The sequence below is a fragment of the Schistocerca piceifrons genome, chromosome X, assembly GCF_021461385.2.
Source record: "Schistocerca piceifrons isolate TAMUIC-IGC-003096 chromosome X, iqSchPice1.1, whole genome shotgun sequence".
NCBI lineage: Eukaryota > Metazoa > Arthropoda > Insecta > Orthoptera > Acrididae > Schistocerca > Schistocerca piceifrons.
The window spans coordinates 231125098-231151483 of NC_060149.1; the positions used below are offsets into that span (position 1 = coordinate 231125098).

Here is a 26386-nt window from a genome sequence, read left to right on the forward strand (position 1 = left end):
ATCCCTTGCACGCTCCCCGTGAGACCCACATTCCCAACTGCCCACAATTTATATACGTAATATACCTAATAGATATTTGCCCTTCCACTCGTTACTCGCGCAACTTTCAGCTGTCCCCGTCAAAGTACGATCAACAACACCTGTCGACAGCTGATGGTTTCAATTAATTATCATTTATTCTAGAGAAAGCAGCACGGCCATCGATGGTATCTGTTCTTTCGAGAACAGTTACTATCTTCATATATATAGTTAAAGGCTACCCAGCCACTGACCTCCGTCTGTGCGAATGCGCACAGGTTGCCCGAACTCTTACGGAAATCGACACCTTAGTGTGCGCGATGTCTTTCTTCAGGGCTGCATAAATATGGAAATCGCCTGGGAAAGATGGAAACCGAGTGGCGGATGTGTAAGGCCTTCCCCGGGGAAACAACCTTGGCAACATGTGGATAACCTATCTCTTTTTCATTTCACTGCCGCTTATATTACGCAAGTTGAAGATGAGTGACAGCCCAAAACGCGTTCTAGCTTAAAATGAAGCTACAAAAACGAAGTGTCTGGCTGCTGTATTTCTACAAGCAATTCAATCTACCACCACGGCGCTCATCCGCCATTAATATAGATGAATTAATTGTGCGCACTATTTAAGTAAGAAATAGTACAATTCAAAAATCTCAGTAGTGTACGATACAGGCTTTCCCAATCACTATTCATGCGGAAGTCGCCTGCAGTGGTGTAGAGGCATACTTCAGCTTCGAAACACCAGTACAATTGTAGCTCATGCGTTTGGCAATCTCAGACCGCTCAGTAACTACCACCTTCTGCCGAAACAGCTTCTGCTTGTTATTTGATTGTGCAAACACTGCCGCTAAGGCGGGTAGAATGCTCTACAGGGGATCACTGTTCAGTTGCTCCTGTCTTTATCTTCATAGCTTTAAGTGTATTAAGGTGCAGACAAAACCACAGTGCAATTATTCTCTAATACTCAATATAGAGTATCTTCACTGAAAACAGTATCTGATGCGTCACCGAACCTCTCCGTCGTATATAACAATATTTTCTACATTTACGTACATACTCCGTAAGCCACTGTGCGGTGGGTGGCGGAGGGTAGCCTGTACCATTACTTGATTCCTTTGTCAGAATAAAAGTTAAGAGATTTAGTAATTCCACCGGCAGTGCTGTGTTACAGCAATAATGTACGTGTAGTACATTACAAGCAAATGGCGAAGGATGGCGTTTCCACTACAAAACCGAAACGGAATTGACCTAACAGTTAATAAATTCATTTGTTTCACACATGAGATTTACCGTAAAGAATTAAAATACAGGGTGATTCACTAACTATTGCCACCAAGAATAACTCCGATAGTATGATAGGAGCTGAAAAGTTTGTGGGACAAAAGTTGCATGGGTCGATGAGGGTCATAATATGACGTTGGTTTTTTGTTACTAGATGGGGTCGCTTTAGAGATATGAGGGTCAACTTTGTTTTTTTAAATGATGATGTGTAACACTAAGGTCTTTTAAGGTCAACGAAAGTTTCGAAGGTGGCATGAACGTCCATTTACAGAAGGTGTTCGAAGAGATGACCATTGGTATCAATGCAGTGCTGCAATATTCTTATCATGTATTGAGTGGTATTCCTTACCACTTCGGCACTTATCGAAGCACATGCCTTGACAATTCTCTCTCTCTCATACCTTCAGGTGTAGTTGGAACGTATTTATAAAAAATGTCTTTTACGAATCCCCACAAGAAAAAAACCAGAGGCGTCAAGTCTGGCGAATGATCCGGCCACGACACATCCCCTCCGCGTCCAATCCAACGATTTGGGAATTGTCTCTGCAACTCATTTCTAGCCATCATCGAAAAATGTGCCGTACACCCATCGTGTTGATACCACATTCTGTTCCTTGTTACTAAAGGTATTTCTTCCAATAACAGACCTAATGTTTCTTGCAAGAAAGTGGTGTACTTCCTACCATTAAGATTTCCTTCGATGAAATGAGGGTCTATAATTCTGTCCTCCAGAATCCCAGACCATACATTCACCGACCACGGTTTTTGGTGTGCTACTTGCCGCAGCTAACATGCATTTTCAGTTGCCCAGTAATTCATGTTGTGCAAATTAACATTTTCGTGGTTCGTGAATGTAGCTTCGTCGGTAAATAAAATCAAATTAATAAATGTGTCATCTCTCTGAATCTGAAGTTGAGCCCATCGGCAGAATTCAATGCGACGCATACTATCCATACCAGTTAATTCTTGGTCGAGACTGATATGGTAAGGAAGATATTTATGGCAATGCACAACACGAACAACACTGCTCTGGCTCATGCCAGATTCCCTTGCGATTTGACGCGAATTAACACAAGGGCCTCAAACCACAGTGACAAAAGTATCAAAAATGTTCAAATGTGTGTGAATTCCTAAGGGACCAAACTGCTGAGGTCATCGGTCCCTAGACTTACACACTACTTTAAACTAACTTAAACTGACTTATCCTAAGAAGAACACACACACCCATGCCCGAGGGAGGACTCGAACATCCGGCGGGAGGGGCCACGCAGTCCGTGACATGGCGCCTCAAACCGCACGGCCACTCCGCGCGGCTACAAATCTACCAATTTCCGTTTCCTCGTTTGTAACTTTCCTTTTCCGGATATGTTTCCGATGCGTTAAAGATCCAGTTGCTTTCAATTTATCATACACATATTTAAATGTACGACGTGAAGGGTGAGTACGTTCAGGATATCTTTCAGCGTATAAGTCTATAGCTCTCACTGAATTTCATTGGCATTCTCCGTAAATGAGAAGAATATCGACTTGTTCTTCGAAGGAATATATCATTCACATTCGCTTGATTCGAAGATACTAGTCTTACCGTTCATATTAGTGTTGTATTGCGAAACTGTCGAATGGTGTTTACATGTAAATGGCACGTTAGGTGGATACGCCATATTCGGCGAATATTTACTATTTACACGATATACGAGAGAGAATTGTCAAAGCATGTGCTTCGGTAAGAGCCGAAGTGATAAGGAATACCACTCAATCCATGATAAGAAGATTGCAGCACTGCATTGATACCAATGGTCATCACTTCGAACCACCTGTTTGACCTTCGTTGACCTTAAAAGACCTTACTGTTACACATCATTGGATTCGTTTCGATAGCCGCTATCAGAAAATAAGTACCAAACTATAGCATCCTATTAAAAAAAAAAAACAAAGTTGACCTTCATATCTCTGACGCGACCTCACCAAGCAACAAAAAACCAACGTCATATTATGGCCTCCATTGTTCCATGCAACATTTGTCCCACAAACTTTTTAGCTACTATCATACTTTCTAGGTGGCAATAGTTGGTGAGTCACCTTGTATATGTTCCCCTTTTTTTTCCTTGTTGCCACGACAATAACATTTCAAAATGCAACTTCTAATTTCGCCAGAAATACGCTAGTTTCTCGATTGCAGCATTTATAAATATTGTGGTATGTGTGAGAACACTATTTCATGTCGATCTACGTCTGAGATCAAATGTGTGCGTACGAGGATCGCTTTCTTTGATTGAGAGACATCATTCTGATGATGGTTACATTACGTTCTATGTCCATTTGCGTAGAAGATAAATGAGACACCGGTGGTTACGAAGAACGTCTACCCACATTACAGAACTTCAAACATTGTAAGAGTTGTAACAGTTCAGGAAAATACAACGACATCCTTTGCCTAACCTTCACAGTTGAGGAAGCCGCGCACCTCGTATAAATAGCAGCGCCAAAAACAAACAAAACACGAAGGGAGGATGATGCAGGGAGCGATGATGTTCAGTGGTCGTGCAGACCTGACACAAGAAAGCAGCCTTGGCATTCGTCCACATAGAATATCGCCGTGAATTACCACGACTGTTTTATGCCATTTCTGCTGTCTAGGATTTAAATTTTGTGTGCGACTGAATTATAGGCAGACGATCTGTGTTCAGGGCCTCATAGACTAGTCAGGTTGGTTTATTTCTTGTCATTAACAGAGCCGACGCGAAACATATTTTAATTCTTTATGCTCTTCTCTTGCAGTGGTAATCACGAATTTGCTACTATTTTTCGTTTGTGACCTCACTTTCTGATATTTGCTGAAGATGTTTAAGATGTATCTAAGTTTCCACTTCAAGAGCTTCTACGAGAGCTGTTCCCTGAGTGTAAAAATACGAAAGTTACTTGACTGCAAGTGATTACAATCCTTCGCTATAACCTACTGCTGATGGAAGAACACGTGTCTGTTCCCTTAGTGTACAAATACGAAAGCTACTAAACCGTAAACCTACTGCTGATGGAAGGACGAGTGTGTAAGCAAGCGGCAAACGGAGTATGCACAATAGAGCCTCTTTTGTTGTTATATGTTTTAAAAGAGTGTACTAAGGCATAGTCAGAGAAGTTTATTACTGTTATCAGTTCTTTCGCTTCAGGAAAGATATCATTATGACAATGACTGATTTCAGGTAAATCGGAGGAATGTTCCAGTACACCCTCCTCCGTCTCCCAGTCGTAAAGTTGCGGGATGTTTGAATGTCGTATTATGATGGTGCACACGGCATTGTGGTGTGGGAAAATTCCACCCGAACAGGCCATGAAAGCTCAACGGTACCGACCGGCTGGCGTGTCATCCTCATCCCACAGGTGTCAAAGGACGCGGATAGCACACCGCTGTCCCGGCAGTACGTCAGTTTACGAGACCGGAGCCATTACTTCTCAATCAAGAAGCTCCTCAGTTTGCCTCACAAGAACTGATTGCACCCCGCTTTCCAACAACGCTCGACAGACAGAATGGTCATCCCTCCAAGTGTTAGCCCAGCCGGACAGCGTTTAACTTCAGTGTTCTGACGAGAACCGGTGTCACCACTGCGGCGAGGCCGTTGGCTTGTGAATTTATTGCTGGTTACTAAAACTTTGTCATTAGTTTAGTCATCTACGACATCTGCTAATTTCGTACTACATAAAACACGGCTGGCCGTGCGGTTCTAGGCGCTACAGTCTGGAGCCGCGTGACCGCTACGGTCGCAGGTTCGAATCCTGCCTCGGGCATGGATGTGTGTGATGTCCTTAGGTTAGTTAGATTTAAGTAGTTCTAAGTTCTAGGGGACTGATGACCACAGCAGTTAAGTCCCGTAGTGCTCAGAGCCATTTAAAACAAGGAAATGTGAATATCAATGTTTCAAGTTCACGCACTGGAACACCGGAACGACCCAGTCATTATAACACACGCTCGAATAATTTCGGCTGCGAAGATGTTTGTAGATAAGCATACTGTTTCACAAGATTTTAAGTGGCTCCTCCTTGTTATTAAACCAACTCGCGTATTTTTGGCTGTCTAAGTTTTGGTACGCATTCGTACTTGGTGATTAGGACATGTTCGAATCCTGCCTCGGGCATGGATGTGTGTGATGTCCTTAGATTCTTTAGGTTTAAGTAGTTCTAAGTTCTAGGGGACTGATGACCTCAGATGTTAAGTCCCATAGTGCTCAGAGCCATTTTGAACTCGCTCCAGTTCGAGAAAGTTCTTAACCGTGTTGTCACTGAGACGTGCACTGTCTATCATGAATATGATGAAGTTCAATGAAGTTCACACAGATTTGACAGCAACTGATTTATTATACTTTAAACATAAGCAAAGTTATTGCTAAGAGCTTAGTCACACTCCCTCTGCAACCGCATCATGCGCTTGGCACCGTTTGAATCGAGTTTGCCACTGCCAAAACAGTCTTTAGAATATGTTTCAATTCAAGTGACATTCTCTGACTTTAGTTCTATAAATTAAGAAGTTTTACACGCGATCGCCACAACCCGCACACTCGCATTACTACTTTCCTGAAGGCTTATTCGCAACTGCTTCACTTACGCGCCAAAACGAACGGATGGCGCCAAGCCGTATCCTTTGAGCACAGTGGGGCTTCCCGTGAGCGTTACTAATTCGCTGTATCACTCCCTGAGGGTTGATTCTATCTGCCTTGATATCTGTGTTCTTACAAGGTGAAAGAAAGAGTTGTTTAAAGTGTATGTTAGTTCGAAAAACAAATGCTCGCTACATTTTGAAAGGACACATGAAATGGTTTCTTTTTTTCCCTCTGTTTCCTATCAATATTTTGGAAGACCAAAGTTATATGCAAGGAATATTCTCCTACCTGATGACATATCTGAGTTGCGACTGATGCTACCATCTCTGTTCCGACTGTCTGTCTCTGCGCTGCTGTGTCCAGCGGTTGACTCTTGTTTTTGAATACCACAAAATTCACTGCTAAAATTCTTGAAGGTTGTTAACGAGTGATGAATCGCTATAATCTGGGGGTTTCTAAAAATGAAATCTATGTACTACAGTTTATGGCAGGAAGTTCAGACAAGCTGAATACGAAATTCATACAGGGTTCGTTTTCATTTCTGTAGACTGCACATTCAGATTTTAGTGGAATAAAATGGGCGATCGTATATTGATTATTACTTTCATGGAATTAGACGTACTATGTCCTCACATTTCACGACTTGTATCTGTTTTCCCTTCCACAGCACTATTTACGTAAATGACCAAACTGTAGCACATCAGATACACACACTCTGCATCAGTTCCTTTTAAACGTTATGCTTTGAAGTTCGACAGACTAGTCTCAAATTTAATCTTCCTTCCACTCAGATGATTCAGTACCTTTTCATTAGTTATCCGTTCTATCCATTTAATTTTCAAATGGTTCAAACAGCTCTGAGCACTATGGAACTTAACTTCTGAGGTCATCAGTCCCTTAGAACTTAGAACTACTTAAACCTAACTAACCTAAGGACATCACACACATCCATGCCCAAGGCAGGATTCGAACTTGCGACCGTAGCGGTCGCTCGGTTCCAGACTGAAGCGCCTAGAACCGCTCCGCCACATCGGCCGGCCATTTAATTTCCAGCTTTCCTCTGTAGCATCCCATTTCGAAAACATCTATTCTCTTTTTGTCTCAACTACTCATTGTCCACGTTTCACTTGCATACAGTCCACCCCCGGTAGCTGAGTGGTGCCGGCACGGTAGCTCAGCGTGTTCGGTCAGAGTGTTTAAATATCGCCTGTAAAAAAAAAAAAAAAAAAAAAAAAAAAAAAACTGAGTGAACGGATCAATGAACAACCTGAACTGGTGTCATAAGACGTCCGCCCCGATCATATACAACGAACAAAATAGAACAAAATGAGATCAACGAAGAATTAAAAAAAAAAGTGGTCAGCGTGGTAGAATGTCAATCCTAAGGGCCCGGGTTCGATTCCCGGCTGGGTCGGAGATTTTCTCCGCTCAGAGACTGGGTGTTGTGTTGTCCTAATCATTATCATTTCATCCCGAACGAGGCGCAAGTCGCCGAAGTGGCATCCAATCGGAAGACTTGCACCCGGCGAACGGCCTACGCGACGGGAGGCCCTGGTCACACGACGTTATTATACTTGCATACAAGGCAACACTCAACACAAATATTTTCAGAAAAGACTACCCATCACCTAAATTTTATTCAATGATTCAGATTTCTCTTTTTTTAGAAACGCTTTTTTTGCTGTTGCCAGTCTGCATTTAATGTCCCCTCTACTTCTGTCATTTTCAGTTATTTTGTTGCCTTACTCGCAAACACGCCTAATCCTTTTAGTGTCTCAACCGATGCCTTCTTCTAGTCAATTTTTGAGGTTCCCTCAGAATCGCCTGATTCGACTACATTCTGTTACTCTTTGGTTGATATTCACATTACACGGTCCAGTAATATTAATGTCACTACCGCCTATTTTCGACGTCAACGTGCAATCACTCACAGACAGCAAGTGGCAGCACTAACAGTGGATGGTGTACGAAGTGTGCCGGGGGGACGCCGAAAACAGTGATGTCGTGGTCGTAATGCGGAAACGGAGCGATTTATCTGACGTTCAAATAGGTATGATAAGTGGCTTTCGGGCCACGAATGGAAGTATTTCCGAAACGGGTAAGTCTGTAGACTGTTCGCGTGCCGCAGCGGTTAAAGTATTCCGTGCATGGCAAAACTGCACTATCCAAAACTGGTGGCGAGGGAAATGTAGTGCATAATGGGCCAGAGATGACAGGTGTGAACGACGGCTGCGGAGATGTGTACGGGAGAATAGACACGCAACTAGTGAGCAACTGACCATGCAGATGAACGAAGGGGCTGCCGACAGTGTATCACCAACGACCGATCAACGGAAGTTGCTGCAAATAGTTCAAATGGCTCTGAGCACTATGGGACTTAACTTCTGAGGTCATCAGTCCCCTAGAACTTAGAACTACTTAAACCTAACTAACCTAAGGACATCACACACATCCATGAACGAGACAGGATTCGAACCTGCGACCGTAGCGATCGCGCGGTTCCAGACTGTAGCGCTTAGAACCGCTCGGTCACCCCGGCCGGCGAAGTTGCTGCGTAGAGGCCTCTGCAGCGGGCTCCTAGTTCATGCACGCACGCTGACTGCTGTTCATCCGCGACGAAGGCCGGTATTTGCACTCCTGTATCGCAAGTGGACGTCCACTGAGTGGCGACAGGTAGCCTTTTCAGATGAATCACGTCTTACGCTCCATCGAACGGGAAGCAAACACGCTGCAACAATAGTCGGAAGGGCCCAAGCCGGAGGACGGAGCGTTTGGATCTGGGGGATGTGTTCTTGGTACTCTCTGAGTGATCTCGTCATTCTGGAAGTCACTATGATTCAACACAAGTATTTATCTATCTGTGGGTACCATGTCCACCCCTACATGTAGTTTATTTTTCCTCGGCAAGATGGCATCTACCAGCACAACAATGCAACGTGTCACACAGCTCCCAGTTTATGTGCGTGGTTCGCATAGCATCAAGATGATCTTACTGTACTTCCCTGGCCGGTAAGGTTTCCGCAATTAAACCCAATCGAAAAGCTGCGGAATCACCTCGATCGGGCTGTTCGCTCCATGGATCCTCAACGGTGAAATCTAGGGCAGCTGCCCACGGCACTGGAGTCGGCATGGTTCCACAAAAAAAAAGGTTCAAATGTCTCTGAGCACTATGGGACTTAACATCTGAGGTCATCAGTCCCCCAGCCTTAGAACTACTTACACCTAACTAACCTAAGGACATCACACACACACGACCATGCCAGAGGCAGGATTCGAACCTGCGACCGTAGCAGCTGCGTGGTTCCGGACTGAAGCGCCTAGAACCGCTCGGCCACAGCGGACGGCCGTATGGTTCCTCATCCTCGTCGATACCTTACATAATCTCACTGACTCTCTTCCTGTACGTGCCACAGCGGTCCTCACGGCAGAAGGTGGAAATTCAGGCTTTTGTCGGGCGGCCATATCAATGTGTCTGGACAGCGTCTAACTTCTGTTGACGACACCACCCATTCTGTTGAACTGATCTTCCATCTTCTTAACCATACTGACAGAATTACAATATGATCGGCAAACCTCCAAGTTTGCATTTCTTATCTCTGAACCTAAATTTCCTTTCCAAATTCCTCCTATCTTTTCTTTACTACTAGCTCAATGAACGTATTGAATAATATTGGGGATAAGCTACAACCGTATCTCACTCGCTTCCCAATTATTGCTTCTCTTTCATGCCCTTCAACTCTTGCAACCGCAACTTGGTTTCTGTACAATCTTTCGAACCAAAAACAAAAAAGAAGTTTCCCTATGTAAATTTTCTTTATTTATGTTCCATAGATCTACCCCGCCGGCCGCTGTGGCCGAGCGGTTTTAAGCGCTTCAGTCTGGAACCGCGCTGCTGCTACGGTCGCAGGTTCGAATCCTGCCTCGGGCTTGGGTGTGTGTGATGTCCTTAGGTTAGTTAGGTTTAAGTAGTTCTAAGTCTAGGGGACTGATGACCTCAGATGTAAAGTTCCATAGTGCTTAGAGCCATTTGAACCATTTTTAGATCTACCTCGTAAGGGTATAAACTGGTAATCAAAAAATTCCGGTCTCATTACTATGGGCTAGCATCCTGTGTTAAATTCTAGTACTATCACGGTCACGGTTTTCCAGGGGGATCATATCATATTAAAAGAAATATTAAAGGCAACTGTGGAGAGTTTTGGTATTCACGCCAAGACATTGGGGTGGCACCTGCATTCCTGTTACCCGCCAAATACATGTAATGAAACTGTTTTCCACCATTAGGATTCAAACTGTGTATCTCCGGGTCGAGTACAAACGAATGTGCCTGCATTTAGCGACATTGTGATTAGTACAGTGTAAATTAGTACTGTGTATATTCCTTAGAAGCCCAACAACATCACAATTCAACAACTTTTAAGATGCATCCAAGTGATACTGATATTTTGTAATAAGTCTTTCCACCACTACGATATTCAGTAATACACTTTGAAACGCTTTCCTCAATTTTTCATCGTCGCATTATGCTATAACCTCCTCCATACCGTTATAAATTTGACATCCGTTTCTTACGCCATCGACTTGTTTCCGTGAAGTTAACGTTTTTGGGATGGTTAAACACGTAGACCAGCGCTCACAATGAAATTTTTTGGCAGAGATCCAATGGAGAAAAGTTCCCTAATAATGTTGGAGCTCCGAGAAAAATGGTCCTTAACATGTTGCGTTTATAAAGAGACAAGAGTAATGCGGCCACGTTGACATCGAGCCAACAAATGTATACAACACTCTGCGTTTTTCTATTTTTGTCCTGACAACGTGGTAATGGCTGCATAAATTTGTCACATGTATACTCCGTCCCACATCAGTGCCTCATACTTTTCGTATTAAAACTAATTTATCGCTTCTGTAGATAGGGACCGGAAGTCAAGATTTCCCTAGTTAGGCTTGAGGTATTAGATGTTAGGCCGTTAACAGTAAGAAGCTTCGAATAATGTAAATTTCTTTAGGGATGTGCCTGGAACTGGCTCGCTCGATATTTCAAGAACCGTTACGTAATTCTAGGTGAATATGATGCAGTTAAAGTGCCTCGCGGATCTACTCCATTGTATTCATCGAAAAGACAAAGTTCACGTTCTGCGTTATCTCTTTGAGTTAATAAAGATGGTGATTCACCTGTCACTAGCGATGTCGTTTTCTGCAAACTGCAATGTTATGTCTACCTCTTCAAAAAACGTGCGAGATTTTCATATTCTCTCGCTCGCTACGCGCAATCTGTTATTACTATAGACAAAAAAATGAACGGGACCTTTTTGAAAAAAATTCAACGTAGTTAATTTTTTTACTGGGATACGATATCGCTAGAGGCTGTAGTTCTCGAGCTATTCAAGAGAAACGTACAAAAGTGACCTTCAAACGCACCTCCACCCCCACCTCAGCGCCACCGGTCAGAATTTCTAGTGTGTCGTTCATGGCACTCCCTTCTGTCACTGTCACTGTACCTAAACGTGCAACTGTACGGATTATTTCCCACATTCGACCTTTTTTGGTCTTCACTGACTGGCCTTATTACGCCACCGGGTTAATCGAACGCTTACAAGTTGTAAGACTGACGTTTGTGTAAATTTTATTTAACATTTTTTTGAATTTTAACAACGTAAAATACACGATGACAGTGTTGTATTAGAACCTTCGGATTACGAAACTGATGTGCTTGTAAGGGTTAATGCCGGCCGCTGTGGCCGAACGGTTCTAGGCGCTTCGGAACTGCGCTGCTGGTACGGTCGCAGGTTCGAATCCTGCCTCGGGCATGGATGTGTGTGATGTCCTTAGGTTAGTTTGGTTTAAGTAGTTCTAAGTTCTAGGGGCAGATGACCTCAGATGTTAAGTTCCATAGTGCTTAGAGCCCTTTGAACCATTTGTAAGGGTTAAGTCTGGATCGAATTGGTAACATAATTAGTTTTAGGGTAACGTTTCCAAAAGAAGCTCTTTTTTCTTTCATTGCCCTCACGGACACGTTTAAATTAATAATGTTAACGAAATAACTAGCTATGCTGGTGGCGTAAAATCCCAATCAACAGAGACCAAAAAAGATCAAATATCGGGATTAGTTCGTGTAGTCGGAAATTCATGTACAGTATTAGAAGGTAGTGCCACGAACAACATACTAGAAATCCTGACTGATGAGGGATGAGTGGGGATGGAAGTGCGTTTTTCTTGATTCACTCGAAAAACCGTGGCCTCCAGCGAAAACATATCCAAGTACAAAATTTAACTACATTAAATTTCCTATAAAACGGTCTTGTACATTTTTTCTATAGGACTAAACACGAAGCGAGCGAGAGAATAAGGCCGGCCGCGGTGGTCTCGCGGTTCTAGGCGCGCAGTCCGGAACCGTGCGACTGCTACGGTCGCAGGTTCGAATCCTGCCTCGGACATGGATGTGTGTGATGTCCTTAGGTTAGTTAGGTTTAAGTAGTTCTAAGTTCTAGGGGACTGATAACCACAGCAGTTGAGTCCCATAGTGCTCAGAGCCATTTGAACCATTTTGAGAGAATAAGAAAATCTTGCGCGTGGTTCTTCAAGGCCAGATAAAATATTGCGGGTTGCATAAAACGACATCGGTAGGAGCAGCTAAATCACACTGTAAGACTGAAGTACAATTTTTATCTCACACTCCACGTCTGCTACCAAACCATCAATTCAAGAACTTCTAGATTTTTTATTTGACAATACTAACAATTTTCTAGTTGTGTGAACCAATGTCAACAAATTCTGCCATTCAACATCTTGAGATTGTTTCCATAGAGACAGCAGGTAAAAGAATTAAACCTTATTTAAATAAATCTGGCCGCCAGGCTTACGTACTAAAGAAGTTTACGACTGTGGAGTCATATTATTTCCCACTTCAAGTGGGGGAACACTTAATCTCCGCGATGAATGTAGTACAGCGAAACAAAAAATTTACCGTGAGAGGTGACACAGTAATTCAGGTATTGTGCTAGCATTTGGGAGGAGTGGGATTCATGATCTCTTCCATAATATGGATTTTAGGTTTTAGATGGTTCCCCTAAATCACTTCAGGTAAGCACCTTCCAGAAGATAACGACCAATGTGCGTTCCCATCCTCGTGCAGCCTATGATGATCTCGTCGTCGACGGGACATGAAACATGAAGCCCTAATCTTCCCCCCTTCGAAACAGAGCACCGTATTGTGAGCTGGGATTATATCACGGTGACACGAAATGACTACGTCACGGAAAGTCCAGATGCTCTCTAGTGGTTGCGAATATTGGGCTAAATATAGTAAAACATTGTAGTTACACCTTATACATTGACGAAAATAAAACTAAATCATACACTGCCGGAGAAAATGCAACACCCACAAATTTAAAGTCATTTTATTGACAAATGATGTGCCAGAAATAGTTCATCATTGTAGGAGTACGTGATAAATTCAGACCAAATGAAATTAACATGTCACTATAATGGATACCCAAACAGTCGCATCAGTATACCACGTATCCACCTCTGGCAGCAACCTAGGAGTGTGTTCTCGCATGCAAATGATTATACGCTGAATGACAGCCTGCAACAGACTGTCCCAAGCATCTTGTAACCTTTGTTGCAATTCGGCAGTGGTTCTCGCAGACTCTGGGGAACGAGTAAGTTCCCACTTCACCATGACTTCTGTGTGTCCCACTGACGATAGATCTGGAGCCTTTTCTGGCCAGAGCAGTTGTTGTATACGTACAAGAGCACAATCCATACCAGCAGCCGGCCGCGGTGGCCGTGCGGTTCTAGGCGCTTCAGTCCGGAACCGCGGGACTGCTACGGTCGCAGGTTCGAATCCTGCCTCGGGCATGGATGCGTGTGATGTCCTTAGGTTAGTTAGGTTTAAGTAGTTCTAAGTTCTAGGGGACTGATGATCTAAGATGTTAAGTCCCATAGTGCTCAGAGCCATACCAGCAGCCGCATATGGACGTGCTTTGTCCTGCTGAAAAACCACACCACCTCACAGTCGAAGAAATGGCAGTATCACGGGCATAACAACGCATGCAATGTAGCAGGCAATGGCTACTTTACCATGTAGAAACACAAAATGTGACAGCGAGTTGTAACTGGTGTCCTCCCACACCATGAGATCTGGGGCGGGATCTGCGTGTTGTGAAGGCATGCAACTCACTAGTCCGCTCACCAGCTCTACGCCATACGCCTGTACGTCCAATACTCGCAAAAAGACGAAACCTACCCTCATCACTGAAGACGACAGAGCGTCATTCCATCCTCTAGTCGAATCTTTCACGACACCAGAGTAGCCATGTTTAAGAGTGTCGTGGTGTCGGTGGCTGCCTGGCCAGAGACGCAGGTGACATTAGTCCTACTGCAAGCAGACGGATTCCAGTGTTCCTCGGCATCACAATAGGTGCAACATGTGCCCGAATTTCTTCCATGGCTGATGTTCGGTCGGCCACCGCTGCTCGAAATATGCGTCAGATAAAATTTTCTAGTGTGTATGAATTACTAAGGGACCAAGAAGCTGAGGACATCGGTCCCTAGACTTACATACTACTTAACCTAACTTAAACTAACTTATGCTAAGAACAACACACGCACCCATGCCCGAGGGAGGAGTCGAACCTCCGGCGAGAGGGGCCGCGCAATCCGTGACATGGCGCCTGAGACCACGTGGCAGCTATACGCGTCAGACTCGGCCTAATTCTGTGCTACGCAGAAGTCCAGAACCTGGTCTGCAGGTGTGCGAATGTTCCATAGACCACTGATGGAAACAACCACACATAAGCAACACTGTGCCCAATATGTACAGCAGTCCGTCGATGTGTCCATATGGCTTACCGCAGACCCACAATGCGATCTCGTTCAAATGGCTGCAGTTGCTCAACAGGAATACGTATTCGTCGGTGGGGCATATTTGTACCGTATAATTGAAGTTCTAATCAATGTTCACTTCTAAACTCGTCGCAGTTATTGTATGCAGGGAAGAAACAGAGGGTGCACAGACAAGCTCCTGCGCGCCATGGGAATGCCAGTAACCGTGGCAAATGAATTACTAACAGTACAACATCTCAACGTGCACCAATCCTAGAGGGTATTACAGTATTTTTCGGCACTGCATAACGTGTTGGGATGTAGTTACACTACTGGCCATTAAAATTGCTACAGCAAGAAGAAATGCATATGATAAACGGGTATTCATTGGACAAATATATTATACTAGAACTGACATGTGATTACATTTTCACGCAATTTGGGTGCATGGATCCAGAAAAATCAGTATCGAGAACAACCAACTCTGGCCGTAATAATGGCCTTGATACGCCTGGGCATTGAGCCAAACAGAGCTCGGATGGCGTGTACAGGTACAGCTGCCCATGCAGCTTCAACACGATACCACAGTTCGTCAAGAGTACTGACTGGTGTATTGTGACGAGCCAGTTGTTCGGCCACCATTGACCAGAAGTTTTCAGTTGGTGAGGGATCTGGAGAATGTGCTGGCCAGGGCAGCAGTCGAACATTTTCTGTATCCAGAAAGGCCCGTACAGGAACTGCAACATGCGGTCGTGCATTGTTCTGCTGAAATGCAGGGTTTCGCAGGGATCGAATGAAGGGTAGAGCCACGGATCGTAACACATCTGAAATGTAACGTCCACTGTTCAAAGTGCCGTCAATGCGAACAAGAGGTGGTCGTGACGTGTAACTGTGTGATACGCCAGTATGGCGATGACGAATACATGCTTCCAATGTGTGTTCACCGCGATGTCGCCAAACACGGATGCGACCATCATGATGCTGTAAACAGAACCTGGATTCATCCGAAAAAATGACGTTTCGTCATTCGTGCACCCAGGTTCGACGTTGAGTAAACCATCGTTGACGTTCCTGTCTGTGATGCAGCGTCAAGGGTAACCGCAGCCATGGTTTCCGAGCTAATAGTCCATGCTGCTGCAAACGTCGTCTAACTGATCGTGCAGATGGTTGTTATCCTGCGAACGTCACCATCTGTTGACTCAGAGATCGAGACGTGGCTGCACGATCCATTACAGCCATGCGGATAAGATGCCTGTCATCTCGACTGCTAGTGATACGAGGCCGTTGGGATCCATCACGGCGTTCCGTATTACCCTCCCGAAACCACCGATTCCATATTCTGCTAACAGTCATTGGATCTCGACCAACGCGAGTAGCAATGTCGCGATACGATAAACCGCAATCGCGATAGGCTACAATCCGACCTTTATCAAAGCCGGAAGCGTGATTGTACGCATTTCTCCTCCTTACACGAGGCATCACAACAACGTTTGACCAGGCAACGCCGGTCAACTGCTGTTTGTGTATAAGAAATCGGTTGGAAACTTTCCTCATGTCAGCACGTTGTAGGTGTTGCCACCGGCTCCAGCCTTGTGTCAATGCTCCGAAAAGCTAATAATTTACATATCCTGTCGGTTAAATTTCGCGTCTGTAGCACCTCATCTTCGTGGTGTAGCAATTTTAATGGCCAGTAGTGTAGTTAGTTTCGTGTTTCATGGATCATTTGTATGATTGCTCGTAACGGTGTGGAATAAGTCACTTTACACATTCACGTTACATATTCATATGCAAATATGGTTACATGCTGACCATTTATAATTATTTTTTTTAAATTCAGTTATGAGTTATTATTTGCTAGCCACCACCTTTTGCACATTGCATAAATAGAAATAGAAAGAGTTGTGAATGAGAAACTTTTTCAGTTTGTTTTCAAATTTAACTTTCTTGTATATCACACATTTTATATCATTCGGTAAGTGATCAAAAATTTTGGGAGCAGCATTGTGAATCCCTTTTTCTTCTCAAGACAACGTTAATGTGGAGTAATAACTGTCATTTTCTTTCTGGAATTGTTATTACGTATATTATTGTTCATTTTGAACCGCAGTAGATTATATACAACCAATTTATTGAGGGAATAAATATACTGTGGGGTAGTAGTCAAAATGCCTAATTCCTTAAACAGATATTCACAAGGTGATTGTGCTTGAGAACTACATATTATTCATACAGCACGTTTTTGGGCTATCTTAAAGATGAGTTACCTCAGAACATTATTCCACATGACATTACTGAATGAAATTACGGAATATATTTCAACTTACTGATATGTGCTTCCCATATTTGCATTGGTTGGAAATGAAAATGGAGCTGAACTAAGTTGTTTCGGAGTTCCAAATGTATTTCTTCCTGTTTAAATGTTCATCAATGTGGTGACTCGAGTTGACTACGTCACGGAAATGCCTGATACACTTTAGTAATTGTGAATGTTGGACTAAACATTGTAAGTACACCTCCTACATGGACGTAAATAAAAATAAATCATATACAATGTTGATAAACCGAATTTTGACTGGTTTGTTTACATCCAGTATAGATTAAGCTGTTTACGTGAGAGCTTAAATTACGGGGATCGAATTTGGACTAATAATGTCGCAAACTGTTGGACATTCAGTGTTCCTCCATGCACTATTGATCTTTTGTGTCAGAAATACACCATTGAAAACTTCGCGACCCACTTTGTGTAGAATGCTGGTCATACGCAGATGCTGTCGTCGCTAACGATAATTGGACGGTTTTGTATGAAGGCTCTATCAAGCCACTAACAATGGTTCTCACACCACTAGAAATTAAAGTTAGCTTCTATGGGATATGTAAGCTGAAAACTCATCAGAGTGGTTCTAGGAATACTACAGCGGAGCAGGCAGTTGTACTCGTGAAGCCGTCCTGTCGACTTTAGAGGATGGGATTCTTCAAGGGTTGTTTCGATATTACAAGTGTTATGGTATCGGACAAACGTCATGAGGCCATAATCCTGATAGTTAGTACGGTATTGTGTAAATTGTCGCTGATACTGTAAATATAAGTCATATTGCGTTGCAACTTGCAAGTGGTTCACTAGTTTTCCTATAAATGTCAGTCGATAGTGAGTTCCTTTAACACGTTCACGCCGGCGTGTAGCGTCGGTGGCCCCGCTAGACCCTGTCACCGGGCGGCGTGTACCACTGGTGGCTCACGCTCGACTCTACACATTATGCTACCAGCTGTATGACAACCTACGATGTATTACCTATAAGCCAGGCACAACGAACAGCTCTGAATACAATTTTGTGTGCCCCTTCAACGAGAGAGCATTCTCATAATTTGTGGTTAATTTTGGGCCAAATTATTTTAGGTGCTTTTTCGTTGTTTTAAAAGGCTGGACTTTTACCAGTTTCAAAATAAAAGGTCGATATATTAAAATAGCAGCCTAGAGCGTTTGAATATGATGATTGTCCTACATTAGCCGAACGGTCTAAGGCGCTGCAGTCATGGATTGTGCGGCTGGTCCCGGCGGAGGTTCGAGTCCTCCCTCGGGCATGGATGTGTGTGTTTGTCCTTCGGATAATTTAGGTTAAGTAATGTGTAAGCTTTGGGACTGATGACCTCAGCAGTTAAGTCCCATACGATTTCACACATATTTGAACATTTTGATTGTCCTACGACGAGAAACAGAAAAAGCAGCTCAGCCAGCTGAAGTAAAGCATGAATATGCCCGCTGCCCCACAGCGAGAAACACAATTCTCAGCGCCGGCGTGAACATGTTAAAGGTGCAAAGGAGCCAATCTTTAATCAAAAATGGCTCTGAGCACTATGGGACTTAACAGCTGAGGTCATCAGTGCCTTAGAACTACTTAAACCTAACTAACCTAAGGACATCACACACATCCATGCCCGAGGCAGGATTCGAACCTGCGACCGTGGCGGTCGCACGGTTCCAGACTGTAGCGAGTAGAACCGCTCGGCCACCCCGGCCGGCTAATCTTTAATCCTTAAGCGTCCATTCCAAGTGGTGGAATACTACAACAGGGTAACTGTCCATTCATATGACAAGAACTGTCCAAACTTAGATGGGAACACTATTGGATTTCAAACAACGGCCTGGTCATTACGTTCAACCGAAATGAACTCTTTCGCTATGTAAGCTCGCGTGAATAGTTTCACGAGCAAGTTACTTTGACTCAAACATTCGGAACCAACCTGTGAAAATAAAGAGAACAATAAACAAATATGTGGTGGATCATTCATCAGGTGGGGACATTACAAAATGGTTCAAATGGCTCTAAGCACTATGGAACTTAACATCTGAGGTCATCAGTCCCCTTCACTTAGAACTACTTAAACCTAACTAACCTAAAGACATAACACACATCCAAGCCCGAGGCAGGATTCGATCCTGCGACCGTAGCAGCATCGCGGTTCTAGACTGAAGCGCCTAGAACCACCCGGCCACAGCGGTCGGCGGAGACATTACATTTGTTAGTATTTTAGAGGATTACTTTATGCAGGAGCTCTTGCCCTTGTTTAATTTGCATAAACACCACTAACAATTGAAATAAAATCCTTCAGTACATTACATAAACACTCACTGAAGTCATAAATAGCGCGGAGCAACAAGCTTGGCACATTGCGCTGAGGTAATAAGAGGAACCCCACCTCGGTTCAAACGGTTCAAATGGCTCTGAGCACTATGGGACTCAACTGCTGTGGTCATAAGTCCCCTAGAACTTAGAACTACTTAAACCTAACATCCATGCCCGAGGCAGGATTCGAACCTGCGACCGTAGCGGTCGTGCGGTTCCAGACTGTAGCTCCTTTAACCGCTCGGCTGATTTACCTCCTAGCTGTGCAGTTAGCTTTGGTGGCAAGCAATATCACAGTACAGCTGAGTAATGTATGAAAACTGCAACCAGAGCTTAGTAAAAGATAAGAGTATCACGAAGGCAACACAATTAAATTAAGAAGTAACATTTGTTACGCAGCGGTGTAGCATTTTATCCGTCCTGATAGTGTTATGTATGTGGGATGCAGCCTCTCCCAATAGCGAACGATTCATCATATTAATCTGCACTGTTCTTTACTGTTGGTGGACTTGCATTTATTGGTAAATAAAACAACTAACTTCTGCAGCTGCTGATGCCTTGAATAATACCTCGTCGCTGAGGCGAGGAGATGTTTTATTTTCTGAAGTTAGTCTTCTCCCTTTGCAACAGGTGCTGCCACCTGGACCGAGGCAGTAAATAAACACGGTAACGAGTACATAAGTAAACGTTTAAAAGAAAGGAAAGAAAACAGGGAAATAAGCGAACTGAAAGCTACGCCCACTTAAAATTACGATTTTTTTGGTTCAGAGAAGTTCACGTTGTATTATTTTGCTTTGTCTTGTAAATGACTATTTCTTTTTAAACTGGTGTTGGCCTTAGTTCTGTCTTCAAGATCCTCCACGACAAGCTTGTAGTAAAACTTTCGTTCTCCGTAGAATGTATCTAGCTGAAAAGTTCTTTTTCAGGATGTGTAATGCTGTATTTCTTCCTTGTTTAGTATTTTTGTATACTTACGTACAAAACCATTGCTGTTTCATCGCTCGATGGGGACATAGAAACCTAAAGGTTATTTTGCATAATTTTAAATCATAGAATGGTATTTAATATTATAGGAATCTCTGTGTTCCGCTAACGGTGGTTTTTCGTTCTTGCAGCGCAGATTGGCGAAGAAGTAATTCCAAATGAGCGGTGCGGTTTGGTGAATGTTCCTGAAGAGCAATACGTGTACACGAACGGCTACGTGGACCATGGGAACATGTATTACATGAATGGTGAGTACCTAAATTAACATTACTATTAGTTACGTCTACATGTATTGTGTGTGTATTATTGTGTATTAAACTGGGGACCGTACACGACGGAGAGGATTCGTCCTGCCGTAGCCCTCAGTGGTTCACAACCTCACAACAGACCACAGCAGTCCACCCACCCCAACGCCGCCCCACACCGAACCCAGGGTTATTGTGCGGATCGGACAGCAGTGAAACCCCCTGCCCACTCCCCGGGAACGTCTCATACCGGACGAGTGTAATCCCAAATGTCTGAATGGTAGAGTAATGATGGTGTACGCGCATTCAAATACAGAGATATGCGAACATGCAGAATACGGCGCTGCGGTCGGCAGCACCTATATAAGAATGGCTCTGAGCACTATGGGACTTAACATCTATGGTCATCAGTCCCCTAGAACTTAGAACTACTTAAACCTAACTAACCTAAGGACAGCACACAACACCCAGTCATCACGAGGCAGAGAAAATCCCTGAACCCGCCGGGAATCGAACCCGGGAACCCGGGCGCGGGAAGCGAGAACGCTACCGCACGACCACGAGCTGCGGACCCCTATATAAGACGAAAGTGTCTGGCACAGTTGTTAGATCGGTTACTGCTGCTACAATGGCAGGTTAGCAACATCTGAGTGAGTTTGAACGAGGCGTTGTAGTAGGCGCATGAGCGATGGGACACAGCATCTCCGAGGACGAGGGGATTTTCCCGTACGACCATTTCACGAGTGCACCGTGAATATCAGGAATCCGGTAAAACATCAAATCTCCGACATCACTGTGGCCGGAAAACGATCCTGCAAGAACAGGACCAGCGATGACTGAAGAGAGTCGTTCAACGTGACAGAAGTGCAACCCTTCCGAAAATTGCTGCAGATTTCAAAGCTGGGCCATCAACAAGTGTCAGCGTGCGAACCATTCAACGAAAAATCATCGATATGGGTTTTCGGAGCCGAAGGCTCACTCGTGTATCCTTGATGACTGCACGACACAAAGCCTTAGCCTCACCTGGTCCGTCAACACCGACATTGGACTGTTGATGACTGGATATATGTTGCCTGGTCGGACGAGTTTCGTTTCATATTGTATCGAGTGGATGGACGTGTACGGGTACGGAGACAACCTCATGAATCCATGGACCCTGCATGTCAGCTGGTGGATGTTCTGTAATAATGTGCAGTTGGAATGATATGGGACCCTTGATACGTCTAGATACGACTGTGACAGGTGTCACGTACGTAAGAATCCTGTGTTATCACCTGCATCCTTTTATGTCCATTGTGCATTCCGACGGACTTGGACAATTCCAGCAGGACAATGCGACACCCACACGTCCAGAATTGCTACAGAGTGGCTCCAGGAACACTCTTTTGAGTTTAAACACTTCCGCTGGCCACCATATTCCCCAGACATGAACTTTATTGAGCATATTTCGAATGCCTAGCAACGCGTTGTTCAGAAAGGATCTCCACCCCATCGTACTCTTACGGATTTATGGATTCATCGTGTCAGTTGCTTCCAGCACTACTTCAGATATTAGTCGAGTCCATGCTACGTCGTGTTGCGGCACTTCTGCGTGCTAGCGGGGGCGCTACACGGATATCAGGCAGGAGTAACAGTTTCTTTCACTCTTCAGTGGATATTGACGCCATCGCATGTAATCTTGAAGAGCTCCGTCAGGTTTAGTGGTTGTAGCACGTGGATACAACTGACAGCGGAACCAAGCAGAGACTGCCATTTGTGATATTTTTTTCAACTCCGTGGCGCATCGATTAAGAGTACGTTGTGACAGCGGGAAAGACTAGGCGCGTACTCTTAACACCCCTCCCTCTTCGTTTCTAGCGGTTACTAATACGAGAAGAGCCATTAGGCAGACAGATGTGAGTGCCTTGTTTCGAGCTGCATTTTCTAGAGCAGCCTGTCCGCAGCTTGTGGTGCAGTGGCTAGCGTTGCTGCCTCTGGATCACGGGGTGCCGGGTTCGATTCCCTACTGGGTTGGGGATTTTCTCTGCCTGGGGATTGGGTGTTTGTGTTGTCCTCATCATTTCGTCGTCATCATCATCATTCGTGACAGTGACTAGATTGGATTGTGCAAAAAAATTGAACTATGTAAAACTTGGGACTTTGTACGGGCGCTGATGACCGCGCAGTTGAGCGCCCCAGAAATCAAATGTCATCATCATCATCTAAAGCAGCCGCAATCCAAACAGCTGAGAAATCTTTCGACTGAACTGGAGTATTCCCGTTCAAATCTGATGTCTCCACAGCAGAAGACTTTGCTCTATCAGAAATCACTGAGAGAGCCGAATTTCTAACAACTCAAGAAAGCAAAGGAGATTAACAGGAGCCCACGAACAACTGCTGCTCCTCAGTGACAGATGATTTACTGTGCAGTCACCAAGGAAAAACCAAGAACGTAACTCAAATGAAGTTCAGAGGGCTGATATACGAAAAGGCGTAGGCCTATCCAGTATTTACCCACTGCCAAAATATAATCGATCCACAACAAAGAAGAAAGTGTCAAAAAATCCGAGAAAAATGCATTCTGAGATGAACAAGCTAAATCTGACAAAACCAAGAAGAGACAAAACAACAGTACCAACAACGCAGAATCTCTAGGGCTAATCTGGAGTTCATCTTCAGGAACAACCTGGTCCAAATCCAAGGTGGGATCTGATGTTTTGAATTACGCAGGGTGTGGTGAAGTCTACAGGGAGACTATCGTGGAAGACTGGATGAAGTGTGATAATGACTCCCAAAGGTGACATGAAGAATTCACCGGTTATGAAAGACAAGGTGAATTTTCTTGTGATATATGTTAGTGCACACGCTTTGACTAAGTGTCTTCTACTCTTACCAGACGATGCGGCTAGGAGTACGAACATCTTACATATGTTGATATTTAAGGTTTGTGTAAAAGGTTTGGCAGCTGAAACTGATGTGTGTTGTTCCCAAATAGCAATAATTTCTTATACGAAAAGTTCGTTTTAATCTTCTCATCTACTGGGTATGAGCGGTTAAATTCTAAGTGCGTACTCTTTCCCGACTTTCCCCTACTTCTGGAACCATTGAGACCTGCCCCCCCCCCCCCCCCCCCCCCCCGACCCAACCTGTTCAATTGCAAATGACGCCTGAGCAGAGCGATAGTAAGTAAAGCTTTATATTAGCTCGAGTGAGCATCTCTATAATGCACTCGAGCCGACCAAACGATCATGTTACGAAACGCGCCTCTCTTCGTAGCATGTTCTCTCAGTCCTCTGCTAGTCTTACATGTAAGGGTCCCAGAAAGATAAGCAATACTCAAGAATCGGTCGGACAGGTGTTTTGTAAACCACTTCTTTCGGTACATTTTCTTAAGTTTCTCCCTACCAATATAAGTTTGACATCTGGTTTTCCTAACATTTAACTTTCTTGGCAAATTCACCAGCAATGCTCAAAAATGATTGTTAAATTCTGTGCATATATCTGATTTACCAGTAACAGAAATATTGTTACTACGAACTGACTTTATATCGTCGACCTTGTGCTGCTAACCAGACATTTCCTTCACAACTGATCATATGGTTTTAATTTTATCCTTTGAATTAGCTTTTCTATTTGCAAATCACATACTCTTTACCTTCATAATAACATTTTTAAGCACCTTACAATACTGTTTGTAATGGGCTACTGTAGCTTGTTGTGACTACTTCTAACATTTTGATTTAATTCCCGCTTTGTCCTACATGATAGCCTTATCCCATTAATCAGCCACCCGGGCTTCCTATAACTGGTAGTAGCCCATTTAGAATGTTCTAATGGAAAGCAACTCTATAAGAGCATGAGAAATGTGTTAAGGAAAGCATTATATTTGTCATCTATGTTAACGGCACTCTTGTTCCTTGACAAGGGTTAAAAAACTCTCTATTGCTGTTGGATTAACTTCCCAATACAGTTTGTAACTATATGTGACATTTGTTTGAGTACAAAAGCATTTTAGTGTTAAAATTTGTGCATCATGGTCTGAAAAACCATTCACCCTTTTGCTAACAAATGCCCATCTAGTAATGAAGAATGATTAAAAATATTGTCTATGGCTGTGCTACTGTTCCCCTGCACCCTAGTTGGAAAAAAGACAATCTGCATCAGATCATATGAATTTAGGAGATCTACCAACATCCGTTTTCTCGCACCATCATATACAAAATTTATATTGAAGTCACCACATATAACTAATTTCTGGTACTTCCTATGAAGTGAATCAAGAACACTCTCTAGCTTCAGCAGAAATGCTCTGAAATCAGAGTTAGATGATCAATAAGCGACAATAATTCGAAGTTTAGTTTCATTAAATTCAACTGCCCCTGCACAACATTCAAATATCTGTTCAGTGCAGTGCCGTGATACATCTATGGACTCAGACGGAACACTGTTTTTTACATACATGGCCATTCCTCCACCCCTCAAGGAACTCCTTGAAAAACAGCCAGCCAATCTGTATCCTGGTAAAGAACGCCTCTGAATTGTCAAATTATTTAAGTGGTACTCCGAAATAACAATAATTTCAGTGTCAACATCTATAAGCACTAACATTGAAGTATGCTTCTGAATTTTTTTCCGTTTGCAGTCAACATCTTCGTCCTCAGCACTGAATATTTAATGTTGACTACGCAGATACTCAACAGTGTTTGCCCTATCACTCTTGATAAGCAAAAATTACCCGTCGTCATAGATGCTATCACTGCCTTAGGGGCCGAGCGGTTCTAGGCGCTTCAGTCCGGAACCGCGCTGCTGCTACGGTCGCAGGTTCGAATCCTGCCTCGGGCATGTATGTGTGTGATGTCCATAGGTTAGTTAGGTTTAAGTAGTTCTAAGTCTAGGGGACTGATGACCTCAGATGTTAAGTCTCATTGTGCTTGGAGCCATTTTTGAACTGCCTTGTGACCACTGATACCTTTCTCTACGTTAACAATTCACGAATTGATTTTCTATCCGATCGAAGCAGTTTTCGGAGAGGACATTCAAAATAATGTCACGAGACCACTTTTCTGTACCTAATACTATCTAGGTATTATTACCTTTAGGAAGCGGTACTAATTATGAGACTTTACCAAGGATGTTCCTGCAGTTTAGTGACGTCATAGTAACTTTCTTTCCCGATGTGCGAGAACGAGTATTCTTTGAGAAGGGCTGATGTATGATCTGTTTCGGCAGGCAATTCGTGACGCGGCGGCCGGTCGGTACCGTTGAGCCTTCAGAGCCTTATCGCGCGGAGTTTAGTTTTAATTCATCTCTGATCGCAAGGGACGGGGAGGCGTGGAGGTCCAGTAACCTAAAAAGAACCATGTGCACTCCACACGCACGACCGCCACCCTAATAGCCGTTTCCGCGTTAGAGCACTCCTGACCTCTTATCAGCAACCCTACATTTTTCCACACGATAACGGAGGTCGAGAAATTCGAACTTAGACTGACAAGGGAAACTCCTCATCGCTTTATTGGTAATGTGGCTCACTGGATAGCCCGTCGTAACCTAAACATAAATCAAGCATGAAAACAGGAAGAAGGTGCACTGAACTAACCGCGCGACTGCTACGGTCGCAGGTTCGAATCCTGCCTTGGGCATGGCTGTGTGTGATGTCCTTAGGTTAGTCAGGTTTAAGTAGTTCTAAGTTCTAGGGGACTGATGACCGCAGATGTTAAGTCCCATAGTGCTCAGAGCCATTTGAACCATTGCACTGAACTGTGCAACAAGAAAAAAATAGAAACAGTGAACGCTCTAAGCTAAAGATATGCAACATTGACTTCGCAGAGGCACGGTGTCG

The 26386-nt window shown here is 43.8% G+C and overlaps 1 protein-coding gene across 2 annotated transcripts in view; it reads left to right on the top strand.

The window, feature by feature from the left end:
* The window catches only part of LOC124721210, a 526868-nt gene that overhangs the window by 417639 nt on the left and 82843 nt on the right, over positions 1-26386 (top strand). For both annotated transcript variants that reach the window (XM_047246062.1, XM_047246061.1), the window contains exon 4: positions 20455-20571. In XM_047246062.1, the coding sequence (XP_047102018.1) occupies positions 20455-20571 (117 nt within the window). The remainder of the gene's footprint in view (positions 1-20454; positions 20572-26386) is intronic.